The sequence below is a fragment of the Vigna umbellata genome, chromosome 1, assembly GCF_029865625.1.
Source record: "Vigna umbellata cultivar VRB3 chromosome 1, Vumbellata_1.0, whole genome shotgun sequence".
Taxonomy (NCBI): domain Eukaryota; kingdom Viridiplantae; phylum Streptophyta; class Magnoliopsida; order Fabales; family Fabaceae; genus Vigna; species Vigna umbellata.
This window is the reverse complement of record NC_142165.1, coordinates 23,280,705-23,301,690: the sequence shown is the minus strand read 5'-3', so window position 1 is coordinate 23,301,690 and position 20,986 is coordinate 23,280,705. Positions and strand designations below refer to the sequence as shown.

The following is a 20,986-nucleotide window of genomic DNA, read 5'->3' as shown; positions in this document are numbered from 1 at the left end:
GCATTCCATCAGACAGAAGGAAGAAGAAATAGATATGTCTGTGGAACAAAGAAAAAGGAAGAGGATTTAAAAGAAAACGATGGGAGGATGAAGGAAGGATGTGTATAGTTGGGTGGGATAAAAAGGTGTGCTAGTAAGACGAAAGAATTATGTGCGTAAGAAAGGTAAGTTCTGAGTATAGGAGTAGGAAAGGATGTTGGATTATCATGTGCATCTTGTTCCGTTGATCGGATGAGATGACAATGATGGTCAGGAGGTTTGGAAGATGACTTCATTAGTTTGAAATGTTGAAAGGTTGGAAAATCATAGAGTTGAGTGGGCATGACTATGAGAGGAGATTTCGGGTTTTGAGAGAATTTGTTGCAAAGTGAGAAGGGAAGCACATTAAATAGAGAAAATAGTTAGTCATGGGTGATTGACCAGTCTTGTCAATTTAATGTGGTTTGTATGGAAGGATTGATTTTGCATCTCTTGAATACCGAGAAGATTTTAAAAAAAAGTGTAGTCAGTTCGGATAAGAATGGGAAGGGCGACAAAGTTAGAGATTTAAGATTTCAAAGAAGAGAGAGAGAGCGAGGAAAGATAGAAAGGGATAATGGCTTGATTGACACACGTAAGATTTGTGCAGATTGAAGAGAAAGAGTGGTTGAGGTTTTGGATATCCTAGACAACTTCTAAAGATGAGCTCAGTACTTAGACACAACCTAATGTATAGATGCAATTGTCTATTAGACGATTTGTCTTAGACGATGCAATAGTATGACGTCCTGTGGACTATGTGTCCTAGACGATTGACTCTCTAAACACTATATGAACTCATTGAACATGTTGAACCAAATTCAATGAACGTTTTTCATACCAATAAGTGTTATTAGAAGATTAAGTCTATCTTCGACTAATGGCTTAGTGAAGATGTCAACAAGTTGATCTTCTGTGCTTACATATTATAAGTTCACAGTACCCTTGTCAACATGATCACGCATGAAGTGATGTTTGACCTCAATATGCTTAGCGCGTGAATGCAATGTAGGATTTTTAGATAAACTCATAGTTGTATTATTATCACAGTAGATAGGAATCATAACTTGATCATGGTTGTAGTCTTCTAGCTGATTTCTGATCCACAAGATTTGAGAGCAACCATGTGTAGTAGATATATATCCAAGCAAGCCTTGTACCTTTCTATGGTGTCATTGACTTTATGCTTAATTTTATACACCCACCTATAGCCAATGAAGTTTTTTCCAAGAGGGAGTTGAGTCAAGTACCAAGTGCCATTATCCTGTAAAGCTTTGAGCTCCTTCTGCATGGTTGTTATCCATTCATGATTTTCCTTGGCCTTATTATAGGACTTAGGCTAACTATTGGCATATATGGCCAATGTGTACTTTAGATGTTTTTCCGATAAAGAATCACATGACAAAACATTTGAAATAGGAAATATGATAAAGGTCAAACTATGGAACTACTGTAGAATTTTATTTTAAAGATTAAGAATCAGTTTAGCAAAACAATTAAGATAACAACCATTGTATGATTCATCTTGTGGCAATGCGAACATTATTTCCCATAGTTGGGATTTCTCCCTCTTCCTCTTCCTTGTCCACGTGAGTTAGTGCCATGCCCTTGAGGTTTCTAGTTTGGTTTGTCAGTGGTGCTGGCCAAAATCTTGGAAGCATCATTCTGATTGATGGTTCCAGGATGTTGTCTTTTTTGCTGCATAAGAAGGGAGAAGACCCTATTAATGTTGGGAAGGGGCTCCATCAAGAGAATATGTGTTCTCACAGTATGATAGGTGTCATTTAAACCCTTTAGGAAGCAAATAACGTGTTCCACCTCTCTGTATTTGAGAGAGACTCTAGACAAATCACAATTATGCGACTTGACAAGTGCAACAGGGTATAGGTCTAAGAGACTCTAATTCTTCCAAAAGAATCTTCAAGTTAGTGAAATATTGACTCACATTCCTCTCTCCTTGTTTGATAGAATGAATATCTTGGAGTAAATAAGAAATCTTAAAGTAATCACCTATAGAGAATCTTTCTTTGAGTTCTTCCCACAGATCTTTGGCATTGTCAACATATATCACACTTTCGACAATTTGAGGAGAAAGGGTCTTGATGATCCAGGACAAAACCATCATATCACATCTCTCCCAAGCATCAAACAAAAGATCAGTTCTTTGAGGTTTCTTGATACTGCCATCAATGAATTTGATTTTGTTTTCGGAGAGAGGAACTCTTTTCATATTCCTGCTCCAAGAGGAATAATTGGTCTCATTTAGAACTTGGGAGATGAGAGTAAGGACTGGATTTTCTCTAGGATATAGGTAAAAGGGGCTAGAGGGACGAGTTGTTGGATTTGGGTTATCCATCATGGCAAGAGCAGGTCGAGAAAAGGGTTAGTCTTCTGATACCATATTAGAATAGAAATAGAAGAGAGAGGACTCGAATCTGAGTTGAAATAAAAGAAAGAAAGAGAGAGCTTGTGCGTGAGAGAAAGGGAGAGCTTGAAGCTCACTCCAAGCATATTCTCATGGCTGCTGGAAGAAGAAAGAAGAGAAGATAAAGAGGGAAAGCTTCATCGGAGGTAAGAGAACACTGAATCGAAACTTGTATTTCTATGTATATAATGATTCTGGAAGTTCTCTACAAAGGGAAAAACACCTAACCTTAAATAGGTAAAGGAAAAAGGGAAAAATTGTAAAAGATGCTAAATTTCTATCATATTACTACTTCCTAAGTAGTAATCTTAAGAAATCTATAACATCTAATAACCCTAACAACTATAACTAACTTCATTATTTGATGAAGATCTTATAGCTTTATAACTATAATATATCTTTGTAACTTTATAATAAGTGTTATAAATTATTTGTATTGAACGTGATAATTCATCAATAATTTCATCTAGAATTTGTAGATATAATTATATTGCATAATGTAAATTACTTCCTAATATTAAAATTATTGAATTATTAAACTTTTTAAGTCTTATGTCTTTTAATATCTTAAAAAGTTTGGCTTTGCATCTATCTATTTGAATTAATTCTAAGTGAATAAAATTTTGTGCTTATCTAAAAGTTATTCTTATAAGATGTTAATAATTTTATTATTTTTAGTTTCTGGATAACTATATTTGATAATATGAATTTCATCTTGACTAAAATTTATGTTGTTTATACAATTCACATTTTTTTAAGATTGGTATTAACCAATTATGTAAAAAGTTTTTTTATCATGTAATTTGTAATTTTTTATCTTTATTATTTTCTGAAGAAGAAGCTTTATTTTGACTAATTCTTACTACTATTTATTTATCTTTATTTCTTAATTTTAAATCAGTAATATTATAAGTATTATTGGAGTAAAATAGTCTTTTTCTAAAATTGATGGGGTGCAGGCAGTAAAAGAATAACTACTGGATTTTAGACTTTTAGAATTCTTCTCTTTAGTTTTCCAACACTATAAAATTTTCTTAGGATTGTTAGTTAGCACTTACCAATAAGAGAAAAATACAACTGATTATTGCAACTATTGTTAAATAGCCACCAGAGCTAACAAAGATACTCATTCATTCTCACACCAAACATTTGTTAAATTCAATTAGGCACCAACTAAATTTGTTAAAGTAGTTATTCTTAGATTTATTTAATTAGTTGTAACATAATTAGTAGAAGAAGTTAGTTGAAGTCACTTAACACAGCATTTCTTCTAATTTAAAACCTCCCTAAAATAGGTTTACGACTCCTTTAATTTATGTATTCTTTTGTTAATGATTTTTAAATGGTGTAACTCACCTTAAATTCCTAATACTTTATCAATCAAGATTCTAATAAATATATATTTTTTAGAGTTTCCTACATTTGGTGTTCTTTGAGCTAATTAAATTTCTTGAAAATTCTAGCAATTGTCCACAACATTTCTTTGAAAATTTCTTGAAAATACATATTTGGTTCTAGAATTAGCAAGACTCACCTTATAAATCAATATTTCATCTCTGTGCAATAAATCTCAAATTTGAAATTCAAACACCAAACAATTTTTAGCATATGTCAACGACATTATAAATTATAAATTGAACATCACAACCATGAAACATGTTTTCTAAATGAAATAAAAGATGTTGGATGGCTTGAAACCAAAATGGGTAGACCTATGATAAAATCTAACATTTTCTCAATTCGTAACACTTTTAGGTTGTTGAAAATCTTATATCAACTAACTAAAGATGTGCTGAAATTTCATATTATGAGTGAATACAAATATTATTTTGCAAGTCAATATTTTAAGGTTAAGTTAGATTTAAAATTAATTTTTTAAGATGATATTAAAGTCTATTCTAACAAAGGTTTGTTCGATTGATCATCCCATATGCAATTAGAGTATTACCAAACCAATTATAAATATTTGCTAGATCTATCTTGTCAATTGCAATTGAGATGCTACCATAGATTATCTGTAGATATCTATTCTCATGAGAGATACTATCCTTGAAGATCTCACATTGACCAAAGATATAACTAAATTGTAGTATATATATAAGTAAAAAGTAAACCACATTTGACTCGATAGTTGCAAATGCAATTTAAAACACTTTTAGGAGGTAAGGACTACTAAAAAATAACATCCTAAAAAGGGGTAACAAAGGTGTCATAAATGTATGTTAACAAGAGGAAACATAAATTTAGATTGAGTTTAATATTGACTTATTGAGCAAAGGTATGACCACCAATGTATTGAGCTTTTAGTATGATATTAGTAAACAGTAACACTAGCATACCACCAAGTAAAAGGATGATAGTAAACCCTACCAATTATGTTATTTGATACGTAAAGAACATAGTATCTCCTAGAAAAGATGGAGACAGTGAGAAAGAGAGACCATTCAAATTTTCACAGGACTCATTTTCTTATGTAACTTAAAAGATGGATTGAGCATGGCCTTTGAGTCTTTCTTCGTCATTATATGTGATTTTTGTTTCAAAAAAAGCACTGAATCAATTCTTCTTGAAGCTTGTCCAAGCTCCTTAAACTGTGTAATGCTGCTGAATTGTGTCAATGTCAAGCCCCTTCAGCTTCACCACTGACTCAACGTGTCCCTTTAGAGTATGAAGCTCCCTAAGCCTGTTACACAATTTCAACTATTGTTACAAAAACATCATACATATCATTCGTTGTTCCTCAGTATCACACATTGAAAAATCTTCAAGAGGAAGTATAATGGTATAAGTTCATGAGTTACCTTGCAACTTCAGCTCTTCTCTTGGCTTGTTCTGCAATCTCTGAAAGCTCCCTGTAGCTATTCTTGTCATTGAAAAGGTTGGAAGTTTCTGGTGGCTGAAGACCATGAAGTGTCCTCTGTGCAGCGGCCCATTGAGCCTCCCTCTCTTCTTTTCCATAGTCTTTCTTTGTGGTGAAAGCAGTCTGTGATCAGGGAACATGAACATGAACATGAACATGAACATCATATGAACCTCTGTACCTTTGGAGTAGATCAAGAATGCAACAAGTGTTAAATAGGAGAAAATGGAAAGAACATACCTTGTTCTCCAAAAGATTGTCCCAGGCCTTCCCACTTAGTATATAGCGGATTGCAAATTTGAGAAAATCAAGAGGGATATAGGTTACCAAACTGTAAAGCCAGATTACACCAGCCCATCCCCATCCCATTCCCTGTATTCTTGCAAAGCCCCAGTTAGCATATACTGCTATAAAAGTTGCTACCTGTCAATTACAGCACAAGTTTTTGTTACCACCAACGGAAGCCAAGAAAACTAAACAATCGTTTCCATTTAGTAGCAGATCTTTTTCTTTTCCTTTTGGTTGTTTTGGAGAGGAATAAATGCATAACTTAATGATCAAGACATGTCTAAACATGACTAATGCTGGTTGAATTTGGATTCTCGGCTGAGTTTTTTATGATGAACCAAACCTTTAAAATACATTGATAGACACTAATTTTGATGTTTTGAATTATATTAAAAATCTTTTTAATATACCACCATCAGTGTATTTTAAAAGTTCAGTAGAAGAACAACTCAAAAAACTCAGTGACTCGTGATGCTTCTACAATCTATAAGATTAGACAACAATGAAAACAATGACAACAAAAACAAAGTCTTAGGTTGGCTCAGATAATACAAAAATACTGAACTCAGATAACTAAGAAACAATTTCATGTAACACTTCTGATGGGAGAATAGGAGGTTGAATCTTACCAACTGAGCAATCAGAAAAGCTCCTAGTAGGAGAAGACCTGGTCTTTCAACAAAAGACCAACTGCGGGACCTTGTGACAAAGATTAGAGCCTGACTTATTATACTGACTTGTAGGTATAAGGCTGCCATCATTTCTTCAGGGCTCTCTTTCAGTGGCCTCACACCAAACTTGTTCTGCAAGAGTGAAAGTTATGCTCATAGACCTTGGTTTTCAAAAAGTTGGAGATCATATTGAGGTAAAAGAGAAACAAGAGTACAAATTATGTACCGAGAAGAAGTTGGTATCTTTCATTGCCCAGAAAAATATCACTGTCATTAGAGCCATGTAGCTGCCTAGCACAACGCCGGTAGCAAATATCTCCCTCAGTTTCCAGCTATCAGGAAGTGGAGATGGTTTAACTCTATCCTTTGATATAGTCATAATGGTACCTAAAAGTAAGGTAGTATAATGACATCAGTTTAAAGATTTTAGCAGAAATGAAAAACTCAAACATGGAAATCAAGAAAATGTTATTACCATCATTTAGTATGGCAATAATCAAAACCATGAAGGGTGCAAAGTCAAATTTCCAGATCAACGCAATAAACAAGAAACCAAACTACCAAAATAAAAAATGAACCGCATTAGTTTATGATTCAACTTCATAAAAATGTAGAAAAAAACTGACAAATTTTTGTATCAACCCAATTCCAACACTTACCACAATACGGATGGTGATTGACACAGCATAGATCTGTTTCACAATTGAATTTTTAGATATTAGACAGACATAAACGCTAAAATAAAGCCAAATAGTTAAGGGAAGCAGGGAAACTAACAGTATAGTTCTTCATCCTCTGGAAAATTGCCCTGCTGGTCAGCACTGCACTAATAATGACACTTAGACCAGGTTCGGTAAGGACAATATCAGAAGCACTTCTAGCAGCATCTGTGGCATCAGCAACAGCAATTCCAATATCTGCTTTCTTTAATGCAGGGGCATCGTTTACACCATCTCCAGTCATTCCACATATATGCTTCCTCTCTTGCAGCCGCTTAACAATTTCATATTTGTGCTCTACGGTATCATACAAAGAGCAAAGGATTAAAACATTTGAGGTGTTTCTCAATTTGAAACATAATTACATTCCTGATAAATATTTAGCAGTTTCCATACTTGCATAGAACTTGAAGCCATGGAAAAATAATTGAAATATGGTCTGAACAATGAAGTAAATTATATAACACTTTGAGTAAAATATGGTAAACTCGTTACATATATAAATCTAAAGTACATACCAGGAAAGACTCCTGCAAATCCATCAGCCTTCTCAATCAACTCATCTACTGGAAGAGCTGAAATAGAGGCATCCTTGTCTTGACCAAGCAATGCAGATGAAGGATACATGTTTGTTCCCATTCCGAGCCTTCGACCCGTTTCCTTTCCAATGGCAAGCTGATCCCCTATAGTATGGCAGATCCAAAAGCAAGTTCAGAGCTATAGGCTTTCATTATACAGTTCAAGCTACAACAAATCATGACTTCAAATCGTACCGGTAATCATCTTAACATTCACACCAAGGTTAAGAGCTCTTCTAATGGTTTCAGCACTGTCATGCCTGGGAGGATCAAACAATGGTAGCAGACCAACAAATTGCCATGGTCCACCAGCAGCATCTTTTGATTTTTCAGGTACTTCCTGTTGCACAGATCATACGAGACTTCAATAAAGGAAGGGTTTTCGTTTCTAATCAAACATAAAATTAGACACGGGGTTAATAGCTTTGCCTACCTGTCTTGCAACACCTAAAGACCGAAGTCCACGCTCAGCAAACTTATCAATCACTGCATGAACCTTTTTTCTGACATCCTCTTTGCAGTTGCAAAGGGTGATTATCTGAAGCGGGAGAAAAACATTGTTTTTCATCTTCAAAAACAAATCACAAGATTGTACCAATGACACTCATATTTACCTGCTCAGGAGCCCCTTTGCTAGCTCTATGCCAATTTCCATCAGAATCAATGTAGGTAAGTGCAGTCCTCTTGTCTACAGGATTGAATGGAAGGAAATGTACCTCCCTGATACCACTACGTGCCTGATCAATCAAAACATCAAATTATGCTTATATCCAAAATTCACGTTCCAAAGATTTAGATTTTGGTACATTACCTCCTTTGGGTCAGCAAGCATGCCAACAATTGCAGCATCAATGGCATCCTGATTTTCAGTCCTGGAAGCTCTGGCTGCTAGAAGGATAACATACTCTTTCTCAACACCCTTAGCAAACACCTCAATCAAGTTTCTATCAACACTCAACTTATTCAAAGTGAGAGTCCCAGTTTTGTCACTGCACAGGACATCCATCCCTGCCATTTCCTCAATTGCTGTCATTCTTTTTGTGATGGCACCCTGCTGAGAAAGCCTGTGAGAACCAATGGCCATGGTGACAGACAACACAGTTGGCATGGCAATGGGGATTCCTCCAATCAAGAGCACTAACAGATTGTCAATTCCATCCCTGTACTTTCGGCGTTGAATTGGGTACATGACTATGAGCTCGATGGCGATTCCAACAGCAATTGAGCAAATGCAGAAGTTACCGATTGCTGTGAGTACTTTCTGAAAATGTCCAACTTGGTTGGTGCTGTCCACAAGATGTGCTGCTTTGCCAAAAAAGGTGTGCACTCCAGTGGCTATCACAACTGCTTCTATCTCTCCCTTCTTCACAGTTGATCCTGAAAACACTTCATCTGAGGAACTCTTTGTCACTGGAAGAGATTCTCCAGTCAAAGCAGACTGATCAACACTCAAAGGATCACCCTCAAGAAGACGAGCATCAGCTGGAATGATATCTCCTAACTTGATGCTGATTATGTCTCCTGGTACTAAAATTGCAGCATCTTGTTCACTCCATCGGCCATCCCTCAGTACCTAAAATTAATGCGACAGAAATTTCAACAAACATTGATAAAATAAAAATGGTTGCATAAATGGTGCAAGCACTTGAATCAACAAGGAGTTAATATACAATTTGATCTCTAAAACTGACAACTTCTGTTGCTCTTCTATTATGATTGTTTTCATCTATACAAAATTAGTCCTTTGAACAATGAAATCGTTACAAGTTCACAGCTTAGTCAGACAAACTTAAGTACTAAACTTTCTTACAATTATTTAAGTCTTTTTGATGCTGTTCTTTAATCAGAATTGGAGTTTCTATGTAGACATTTAATGCTAGCCTTGCTTACACAAATCTCTGAGGTGAAACTAGTTTTTAGTCACCAAAAACACCTAAGAGACTGTATCTTAAGTTTTGTCTTAAACTCATTATCAAGCCAAAACTTTCGGAGACAAAAACAGTACCAGTTGCAACTTTCAAGGACCCAATTGTGCATTAGCTCTGTTAAAAAGTGAGTTAAAATGAAAACCTTTGTCTTGGGAGCTAAACCAGCCATAAGAGCAGCAGCAGCATTTCCAGCATTGTTTTCCTCAATAAAACTGATTGTGGAGTTTATCACTAGCAGAGCAATGATTCCCACAAAATCTTGCCAATCTGGTGGCCTTCCTCCTCCGTTTGCCAAAGCAATGGCCATGATAGCAGCAGCTTCCATGACCCAAGACAAAGGGTTCCACATAAAGCCCAAGAACTTCAAAACCTTGCTCTCCTGTTACATGACCCAACAAGACATCATCACCCACATTCATCTAATGAAGGAAAAAACATAAACTGCAATGAGTTTTTTGTGGAAAAAACATACCTTCTTCTCTTCCAATTTGTTTGGTCCAAAGACTTGGAGCCTGTTGGCTCCTTCGTCTGAGGTTAGACCTGCTCTTGAACATTTCAGCTGCTCAAACACTTCTTCTATTGGAATCCGTTCCTGGGAACAAGGTTATGTTCAATCATTGTTATTCCTCAAAATACTCAACAACATGCACAAAAATGTGTTCAAATTCTATGTAGCTCATTAATTTTGCTCTTTCAGAAATACTGCTACTAATAATAGTAGTGAAATAATGGTTAAGATGATCATTCCTTCAGAAGTTTAGTTTCTCAAAATTCCGCAAAACTTCACATCAAAGTTCTTCAATCTGTTAGCAATAGTAGTGTCCACCCCCACAAACAAATAATTAAAAATAGAGTAAAATAATACCAAAGAAAATTAAAATTAATATAAGTTGATATAAAATTTAACCTGATTTTTTTAGAATTATTTTTTTAATATGCATTGATTGAAATTCGTGGGAAAATGACTTGGTTAATTTTAATCGCAAAATTATTCAACTGAAAAGAAAAAAATAGTTAAGACATTTTAATGGAATCCAATCGACGAATTGAACTGTAATTGAGTTAGATTTAAAAATCTATTGAAAAGGATGCAGATTTTAGAGTTTCACACTCAAAGAATATTCGATTTCCTTTTTGTGTTGAAATCTTGAAAAGTAAAATAAAACAATATGGAAATTCTATAGATGGATGAAACAATAAGAACAAAAACATATGTATCAATTTTAATATTGCCTTTTTATAATTTTGCTTATTAAGGTTTTTGTTCATTTTCAACCAAAACCTTAATAATTGGAAACTATTAAAAACCGATAATAAAGGCTATAAAAATTAAAACTCAAATAAACTGAGAGAATAATAATAAAATGAAGAATAACCAATTTCTTAAAGTGAATAATGACAAAAAAACACGATAAAAATAAACATCAAATTATTCGAATAACCAATTTCTAACCTTAATTTCAATTAAATCGTCTAATTTTATCCACTTTGAAATAAAATGAAATATGTCACGGATTCTTCTTGTTATCTTTCTACAAAAATTTACAGAAAAAAAAAATCAACAACAATACAATTTAAGTAAAACTTATATACGTTTTTTTCGATAAAATAGTTAGCTTTTTTATTTTTATTTAATATAAAATTGAAATTCACACTTAATTTTGTGAAAAAAAAGCATTTCACATACTTGAAAAAGTTAAAAAAAAATAAAAAAATCTCAGAATTCTTATGCGAAAGAGTGTAAAGGAAAACAGTGAAGGGTGCCGTGGCAGAAGAAACAACAACTATTTTTAGTTCTTATATGCCGCCGCTGATGATCATCATCGTACGGTGTAGATTTATCGGAATTTACAAAATGCGAAATGTTTTTTCTTTTCTTTCCTCAGCGAAAACATAATCACAACAACCTTATTCCCTGTCATTTCATTTAATTCAATTTTCCATTCCGTACACTTTTAATCCTTTTTAAATTAAAAATTTTAAAAATAAGAAATATGGTTGAATTTTTTTAATATACTTTTGTTGTATTTTTAAAATACATTAATTTTGATAGACTAAAATTTTAAAATATTATACCAAAAGTTAAGAAAAAGAAATAAAATTCGAAAAATATAACTAAAGGTTATCGGTTTTTTCGTCTCTATCAAACATTTATGGATTCCACCTTAAAAAATAAATCTGAATTCTCTTTTTTGTATTTTATTTCTATTATACTTTGGAATTACACTGATATATATATATATATATATATATATATATATATATATATATATGTGAGTTTTGATGTATTAAAATATATTAATTTTTTAATATATTTTAAAGACCCAATATACGAAAAGTAAAAAATGAATTTATATTATAAGTAATGAATAATTAGGATTAAAATTAAGCAAATGGTGGTTACATAGTTAATAAGTTGTGGAAATTTCAAACAACAACGAAAGCTATTGAATGATATGATAAGAACCTGGAAAAAAAGGAGAATTTTATTGACTTCGCATAAAAGGTCACACATTTAATTACTAAATTGCGTTTTGGGTAGTCAGAGATTAGCAATTTCCAAAAAGTAGGTAGCGACCCAATTACGTATATCCTAAGAAATTTCATCATACATCTTTTATGTATTCTTTCAAATACGTACCAAATACGTATATTCTAAATATGTAAACAACAAACTACATATGAATCTTCTGAATCATTGAAGAGAAGAAAGATTAATAATAATATGCAAACATATCTAATGAATTATCTAGGTGTTAGATATCATAGGTTAATAATGATATTCTTGCCTAGCAAAAAATGATTAATAATTATTTGTTTTGAGAATTTATAGCTTCTACAAGTACACTGGCAGAATATACCCACCTCACAAAAATAACTGTCATAAATTTATGTATTTTTTTATCGAGTTTGGAGGGGAACACTGCAAATTAAATTTTCATTCGGAACTCGTGAATTTTCAAGAAAAATGATTTTTAAAAAACATACAAAATAGTTAACACAGCTAGAAAAATTAATACTCTGAAGTAAAAAAAAAATTAAAAATTTAATCATGTTTCATTTAAAATTATGAAAATATTTGATTTCCACTCATGATGAATTGATAAAAGAATAATTGTTTGTAAAATAAAGAGCACTTTTCTGAACATCGTACCATTTTCTTGATAAATGAAAAGGGAGAAAATCAAAAGACAGAAACATTTTTCCAGAAAGAAAAAAAAAAGATTTATTTCACAACCAACAATCTAATTCTTTAATTATATTTATTATCAAAATTCAATTGATATTATTATTTTATGAAAATGAATTGGTAAGTGGATGTTTTGTTTTTTGTTTGGAGTTTTACAAAACAAGAAGAAAATGGCGATTTTAATGATGAGAAAGAAAAGAGTATAGAGATGGAGACGAAAGAGAAAAGAAAAGGGCAGAGAGAATTTGGCAGAAAAAACAAAAGGGTATATAAAAATCTGATAAAAAGAAGAAAAGGAAGATGTAACAGAAGAAGAAGAAGTACCAGATCGACGTTCTCGTTCTTGATCTCTTCGAGGCTGATGCCACCCATGATGGATGGATGAAGGAAAGTGAAGAAAAAGAAGAAGAAATGGTGTGAGAGAGATGAAGGAAGAAGGAGAAAGAGAGGGTTAAATAGAGATGTTGAGTGGAAAAGTCCAAAAGAAAATAAATGCAGAGAGGGGAAAAAGGAAGCAGAAAGAAAGAGATTGAAGGTGAAGAAGGTGAAGAAGGTGAAAATGAAGCCGTGAACTTCTCTGCCTGCTCCCTTTCTCAACTCTCATTTATATATACATCATCTGCATCAACACCAGCACCACCATGTGTGGCTACAGCCACAGTACAAAAGTTTTCTGTCACTGTTATTATTATTATTATTATTATTATTTTTATTATTATGCAATTCAACAACAAACTCAAACAGAGCTAGAAAAATGGTTAGGCATGGGTGGCTACTGTTTCTCATGGTGGGATCCACCTTCCACCATTTTTCCTTTCTTTCTTTTGAGGAATCTTCTAACAAAATAAATATTAGGCTTAATTCTTAAATATAACAACTAGATTGATTATAGTGTAAATTGCTCTCTTCTTTATTTTGTGAGTCAGATCAAATATTAATCATAATCAGATAATCCATACTGATGAAATAACACTCATTAATTAATGATATTACGTTAAGAAATTAATTTTAATTATAGTTTACTTTTGAATAATTATAAGATGATATATATTATGAAAAAAGAATGATAGTAAAAAGAATTATATTTTTAAGAGAAAAAAATAATATCAAATGACGGGAAAGGTTTATTGTAACATCCCAAAATCTCACACTTGAAAATTCATAGTTTATATATACATGTTTTAAACTCAGATTTTAACTACAAAATCATAATTATAACTTGAGTTCTTCTACTTTATTCTTCTATTTATTCATTGGCAGTGAGTGAGACGACATTCCTTCATCTGCTCCCGTATAACAAATTATACGATCATCACACATACACAAACACAAACACAAACAAGTAGGGTGAGCTAACATACAATCAATCATTTATAAAACATTCATATTTACTTTGATGCACTCAACAAACCTCATATATAATAATTATGTCAGACACACTCATATCATCATACAACAATCGCATCATAGATACTCATCCATTACTTTGATACACTCAATAGACACTCCTTCCACAATACCCAATAGACACTCATTTCACAATACCTAATATACACTTATCCCGACGATATGTTGATGAGCGGTCAACGGGAGGTTACGCACTTGTGATGCCTTCTTAGTCCTCAACACTATGTCCAAAACCGGCACATAGATCAGGACCACCTGCCCCTCTCACCACATAATTTATCCTTCTCTACCAAAGACTGGATGATTATTAGAGTATCAGGATAACCTCCAACTTCATGACCCTCAACATCAACATATACACACATGCCATGGCATTACAGAATCTCTCCGCGAGACTCATACCATTCTCACATTCCTCAACTCATATTATACCATTACGAAATCTCCCCATAATACTCATATCATGTTCAGATGAATAGATTCAAATCCAATATAATAAATTACAATCATCACAGAAATTATACAAAATGAATATATCACAAAATAAATTAACAATACTAAAATATCACCATAAATGGTCACCGGAGAAGAATCAAATGTTTGACGAATCAAACTCACCATAAACGTCAATACATATGACTAGTCACAACTTATTGGATTTGACCAGGGTTGCTCTATGATCAAGGATGTAGCAACTCTGGTTTTTAAGTTTCCTCTATCCTACCATCACAATTATAATTCATAATTCCACATCTACCACAATAACATGAATTCATCAGAAATTTTCATTCCTACAAGATATATTGCAAAATAATTTAACAGTACATAATCTGTTCAACAAGATTTAAGTTAAAAACTTGTCGAGTAGACTTCCAAGAAAGAGAGGTGCGTCACAATGGACAACTTAAGTACCAAGTCTTTCCTTAGCCAAAGTGTTCCTCAACTAGTTTTAACAAATTTCAAAACAACATCATATAATATTAATACAGAAATTCAATATAAGCATTAACAGTATTGACACAGAATTTCACGACATGAATAGTAATAAAACAATACTAAATCATAATATAAAAGCTTAGAAATGTTAGCTCCCCTACCTCTATTCTAGACTTCTCTTGCTCAGAATTTGTTTTCCGAAAATCCTCCAGAACCTCTACTCTTCTTGCAACTAAAAATTTCTTTGTAACTCTTTCTTCTCTATTTCTCAAGGTTTCTCACTTGACTCTTCCTCTCTTTGTGTAAAATAGTCTCCCCTCTCATGGCTATTTATAGTCCAAAAATTTTACTATTCATCAATTTTTTAATATTATTTATTATTTTAATATTATTTTATTATATTAATATTTTAATTACCACTTACATAATGGATTCCTCAATAATGCCTTCAAATCTCAGTGCTTTATCTATTATCAATATTTTAAATTTTTTTTCCATTTTTTTTTACAAAAAGATAGAAAAGAGTTTTAACCCATCACCAAAATTTTCTACCAATTAGGCTACCAAAATTTCTTATTTAACTTTCCACATTTTATAAACTTATTATATTTTCCATTCACAAATAAATTTATTTCTACTAGTAATAAAATTAATTTCATGGGTCTTACATTATGTATGTTAAAATATAATATTTATTTAATTTTTAACAATTTTTTCACTTTTCCTTTTAACTTTATACTAAGTCACCTAATTTTCTTTTTTGTTATTGATTTTCTCATCAAACGATATATTTTGGATTTAGAATTTGTTTATATAACACGTTTTTTTCTTTTTGCTAAATATTTATTCTATAGACAACATACAACTTTATTTAGGTTAAATTTTAATTTTTAGATCGAATTTTAAATCGTGTTATTTTTAATTCTAGTTCAAAATTTCGTTTTCTAGAAGTTAAATTCTAATTTTTTTTAATCAGTTTAATTTTATCACAGAATTTAATCATTCAAAATTGAATTTTAAGTTTAGGAAAAAAAAGTACTGTTTAAATAAATATTTAGCATAATATATCATTCGGATAATTTTTACATTCATATGTTCTGAGTAACGAAATGTTATTTTTGTAGTAATTGTTCTATCAATACTTAATATGAGATGCTTGAAAAGGGAGTGCGAAAAAAAATGTTTTATGAGAATGTTGTGATACGGATTAGAATAAGAATTTAATCTATAAAGTTGTAAAATCGATTCCCAGTATAAATAAATGGTGGTGAATCATCTTGTTTTTTTTTCTTTTTTTTTTAAGTTTTATAAATAGAAATAGATAAAAAGAAAAATATACAAAAAATATTTACTTTATAAATTTTAGTTTATGTAATTTTTTTTTCTCTTTCCTTCCACTTTATCACTGTTATTTTTTTCTTTATCTTAAAGCTATTTCTATTAAAATTTTAATGAAAATAAAAATATTTGTTAACGTTATACAAGTTCTTGAGAATTCAAATCTCATAAGTTTAATTGTTTTCCTATTTTAATTTTAATGAATTAAAAACTTTACCTTAAAAATTTATGAAGTTGAATTGTAAAAAAATATTAAACCTATCATGAGAATTTGTCATTTAATAACGAAAATAAGTAACATCTTTTTTTACAAAATAAAACTTGACAAAATGAATAAATTTTAAACATATAATATTTTACAATCATTAAATTATTTGTGTCGATTAAATTAATTTTACATACTAGTTTAATTTTATGAATGTATTGATTTTTAGTAGGTTAATTAATTTCAAATAAATTTAAGATTTTAGTTTTTTTTTCCTATTTCGGTTTTAGCATTAAAAATATTTAATTAAAATGAAAACAAGTAAATAAAACGGCAGTCAGCTTCTATTTTATTTTCTCAAAATTAAATTTGAGTAATATATGAAGTCAATTTGATGTTGAAAATAAATTATGAATAAAAAATCTAAAAGAAATAAATTGAGTCAACTGAATTTTCAGAGATATAAATGAAGATGGAAGTAGCAAATGCTTTATCACATTGAAACTATAAAAATATTTATTACATTATATCAATATTTTTTAATCATTAACTTCCATGGTATCTATGAAAAAAAATTATAGTCTGGTTGAAAATCCATTTTGCTATAAAAACACAAATGTTTTTATTTTGTACAGGAACTAAAATAGGCAGTTTGCATTATGTAAAATTATTTTAATCATATAAAAATACTTTACTAATAATAAATATATTATAAAAATATTTACATATATACTTTTAGAACCTTTGACCTGCTACACGCGCCCTAACTTTCCGTGTTTCTGAAACAACGGCATCTCAATTTGTCTATTTGTTGGATTATTTTGAAAGTGCATTTGGAGTTCGTCAATTATGAATAGAGTTAAAATTCGTTAGTTAATATGTTCGGGTTTAAATTAAATTGAGTAAATTTTTTTTATAAAAATGGATTCGGTGTATTAAGAACTTGGTTTATTAGGATAAAATTTGTAGTGATCAATTAACTCGGAATTAATAAAAAAATTATTTTACTCCTCAGTCCAAAATATTAGAAAATTTTCATTTTTAAATTTTTTTTTGGAGGAGAGAGCACATGCTTATGAATTGTATTGAAATATTGGATTTTATGATGATTATGTTAGATTGACTTGTTATGTTTTAGATTTTATTTATAATTATGAATTGCTTTTGGAGTAAATGATTTAATTATTATCTAAATCATAATTATTTCGTAAATCACTTTATTTAAATACAATATTTTAGTTTAAAAAATAATTTTAATTATTATATTTAAAAAAAATTCTCCTAATAATATTTTTTTACTAATAAATATATTTTATGTAACTTTTACCACTAAGGGCATTTCAGTAATTTTATTCTATTAATTAAAACATTTTACTTTATCTGTCACATTAGTTAAATTATATACTAATTATCACAAACTTTACCTTCAAATTCACTCTTATTTATCTCCAAATCTCTTCAAAAATATAACACTCAATTTACTCCCAAATCTCCTCAATTCCATCTACTCCCTCTCCCTCAAATCCATTCATCTATTAAGTTATCAACTCATGGTGGATTAGACCTAACTCATTTTAAAAACTCTTGATTATTAACTTTTTAAATTATAGTATAATGTAGAGGTTAAATTATTAATTTATTTTTTATTTAAGAAATTGATTTTTTTATTATTATGATTTACTTTTTTAATTTCTAAAATTGATTTTAAAATGTTATTTTCATTTATTGTGTAACATCCCAAAATTATACAGTCAGCAACTATATAATAGAATATTCACATATATTAATATATCAAATCAGTCTTACAGTAAGGAAATAACGTACGCTCTTGGCCGAACGGCCTTACATAGATACATAAAATTTTACGAGAGTTCACTAAGCAATAAGAACGAACGGTTTACAAAACTAACATAAACAAAAGGGCGTTCGTTCTAAAACAGCCCACTAACATAAATAAACTAACATATAACCGAACGTTCTATGATTCGGCCTTCACTTCAATCTCCACTAAATTCTCTTCCGCCAGAATTCCTTCTTCAAGCGTTTCTTCCAGAGATGCATCTCCCTCTGCTCACATCCACACGGATGATCATTGCAAGTACAAGATGGACGTACAGATACAGACAACACAATGGAAAACGAAGGGTAAGCTTATTGAATTTAATTCAAGTAAAACATACATATACATCAAACAAATTAAATAAGTCATAACATATGCTTCAATCAATTCATTCACTCAATCAATTCCTGATACTAGACTGACTGTCCGGACTGTATGAATTCTGTGTAGCTACGACGTTCGTGCACCCAGGTGGTGTAGTAACTGGCATTTATCATCAGCTGCCACCCGAGGTTAGTCCCTTCCATCCAAGGTACCCCCAAGGACTAGGACCTCCTATCGTTCCCACACATGACATACTCCCCTCTACGTGAGGACGAGCACTCACGGAACATCAGGATGAATCGCCAGCTAAGCTTTGTCCACATTCATACTTTACCAATCTCAATTTCCATCCAAGAGTCGTTCCTCCTTGGAACGCTCGTTCAAATTCCACAATCACAATTTCAACTCTTATAGTATTCGCACATCTTAATTCAACCTCTTATTAACACTTTCATTCTTTGTTCCACTTGTATAAAAAGACGAACATTCAATCCTCTTCATAACGAGGACGAACGTCAAGAACAAGACCAAAGGGACTTCATTTACAAAGGAATCAAGCTGACTCATCTTTCATGACGAACATTATTAAAATTTGAATCAGTTAAATGAACTGATTCTAGAACAATTAAACTTAGAATAATTCACTTGATAAGATTTCAGATTCAATTTAACTGAATGAGGGTAAAATACGAGTACTAAATGTAATAAGAACAATTTGATTGGAATAACCGCCTGCCAGTAAATGACCGAACGCGATACGCAATTTACTGAATTTTAGGACGAACGCTATTTCAATTCAGGACGAACGCTATTACCGCTCGTTGATAATTACGGAAGGAACGAACGTTCGGTATAGGACCGAGCGTTCTTTACCACATACGAATTTGGACGAGCGTTCGGTATAAGACCGAGCGCTACTTAGGACGTACGCTTTGGGTCGAGACCCATAGCTAATTCAATACATTTGAAATAAGATTTTTCATAAGTTATAATGTTGAAGTTACATTTGGAACAATATGACTAAGTGTTTAAATATATTCTCAGGCTTCTCAAATTTCTCACAAACACTCAGGGTATTTACGTTTGGCCGAACACGCAAACGTAAGGCTAATATAAGAGGGCGTTCGTCCTCAAAGGGAAATCCTTTCCAAATGAAAGGGTTCGACTATTTCAAAGAATTTACCAAGACTACCGAACGGTCAAAGACCGTTTCGATAACGAACGTTCATTTTCATATGATTTTCATATTCAATTTCAACATACAGTAACCATATTTTTCAGTATAAACTTTCATGCATTTAATCACTCATATCATGGCACAAATTCATACTTCTTCATACATCATCTCATCATACAACTCATTTTTCAATTTAATCCAACCATAGCACATTTCATCATTTACACGCATCATTTCAGAATCATATTCGCATACCAAAATACAATATCATGAATCATACATTCAAGCAACACTTAAACGCACATGCAGTACAACACAATCACATGAATTAAATCTAATAAGCTTCCCTTACCTGGATTCGTGACTGAAACGTCTAATAATTGGACTCGTCCACAACGGTTTCCTACCCTCAACGATTTTCTTAAGTTCTTCACTAAATCTAACCAAAAGAAATGTAAAAGAATTTAGCTGATACCCTTGCATGCAGCTGAATTTGGGTTTTGTAGGAAATCTAGAAACGAGAGTCTAGGTTGGAAAACTTACCGGTTACAGAATCAGAAGTTGTTCGGTTTAAAATGACGCTCACGATGCAGGGAACGTTCCTACGGTGCTGAAACGTGAACGGAGAAAAGGGTGGTAAGTTACCGAAGAGAGAAGAAGAGGGTTCTAGAGAGAAGGAGGAGAAAATGGAGGTTTTGAATTTCTGAGGAAGAAGATGGTGCAATGCAGAGAGAGTGGGAAGAGGTGCTTCAGAAAAATCAACTCCTTTCCCAAGTCAAACGGACACTCTCTCGCATGCTGACACCTGGCCTCCACTATCAAATTTAGAACATTCCAATTTGACACATGGCAGACGTGATTCAGAGAATGTGAGTGCGTTTTAATTGCACTGAGCGTGTGGCGTGGGTGCATTTATGAAAGCTGACAGGTGACTCAGCAGTGCTTTTATGGTGACGTGACATATTGTCACTAATAGTTTTTTTTTATGGATTAATTCATTTTCTAAATTAGGGTCTAGGTTGCTTTTTCAAAAATTAGAAAATCTGTGGTTTTAAAAATAACTTTAGCATAATTACAAATTT

General features: G+C 31.8%; 1 protein-coding gene across 1 annotated transcript; it reads right to left on the bottom strand.

Annotated features, from left to right (window-relative positions):
* Positions 1 to 4,659: 4,659 nt before the first annotated feature.
* On the bottom strand, positions 4,660 to 13,256 carry LOC124824265 (plasma membrane ATPase 4-like). The gene is made up of 16 exons (XM_047296678.2): positions 13,002 to 13,256; positions 9,960 to 10,079; positions 9,630 to 9,866; positions 8,371 to 9,132; positions 8,174 to 8,296; positions 7,993 to 8,097; positions 7,755 to 7,899; positions 7,500 to 7,664; positions 7,040 to 7,278; positions 6,922 to 6,954; positions 6,738 to 6,819; positions 6,489 to 6,649; positions 6,221 to 6,394; positions 5,544 to 5,726; positions 5,245 to 5,426; positions 4,660 to 5,126 (listed from the first exon to the last, which is right to left on the bottom strand). The coding sequence occupies exons 1-16, from the start codon at positions 13,047 to 13,049 to the stop codon at positions 5,030 to 5,032; spliced, it is 2,856 nt and encodes a 951-aa protein (XP_047152634.1). The 5' UTR covers positions 13,050 to 13,256; the 3' UTR covers positions 4,660 to 5,029.
* Between the last annotated feature and the right edge of the window lie 7,730 nt (positions 13,257 to 20,986).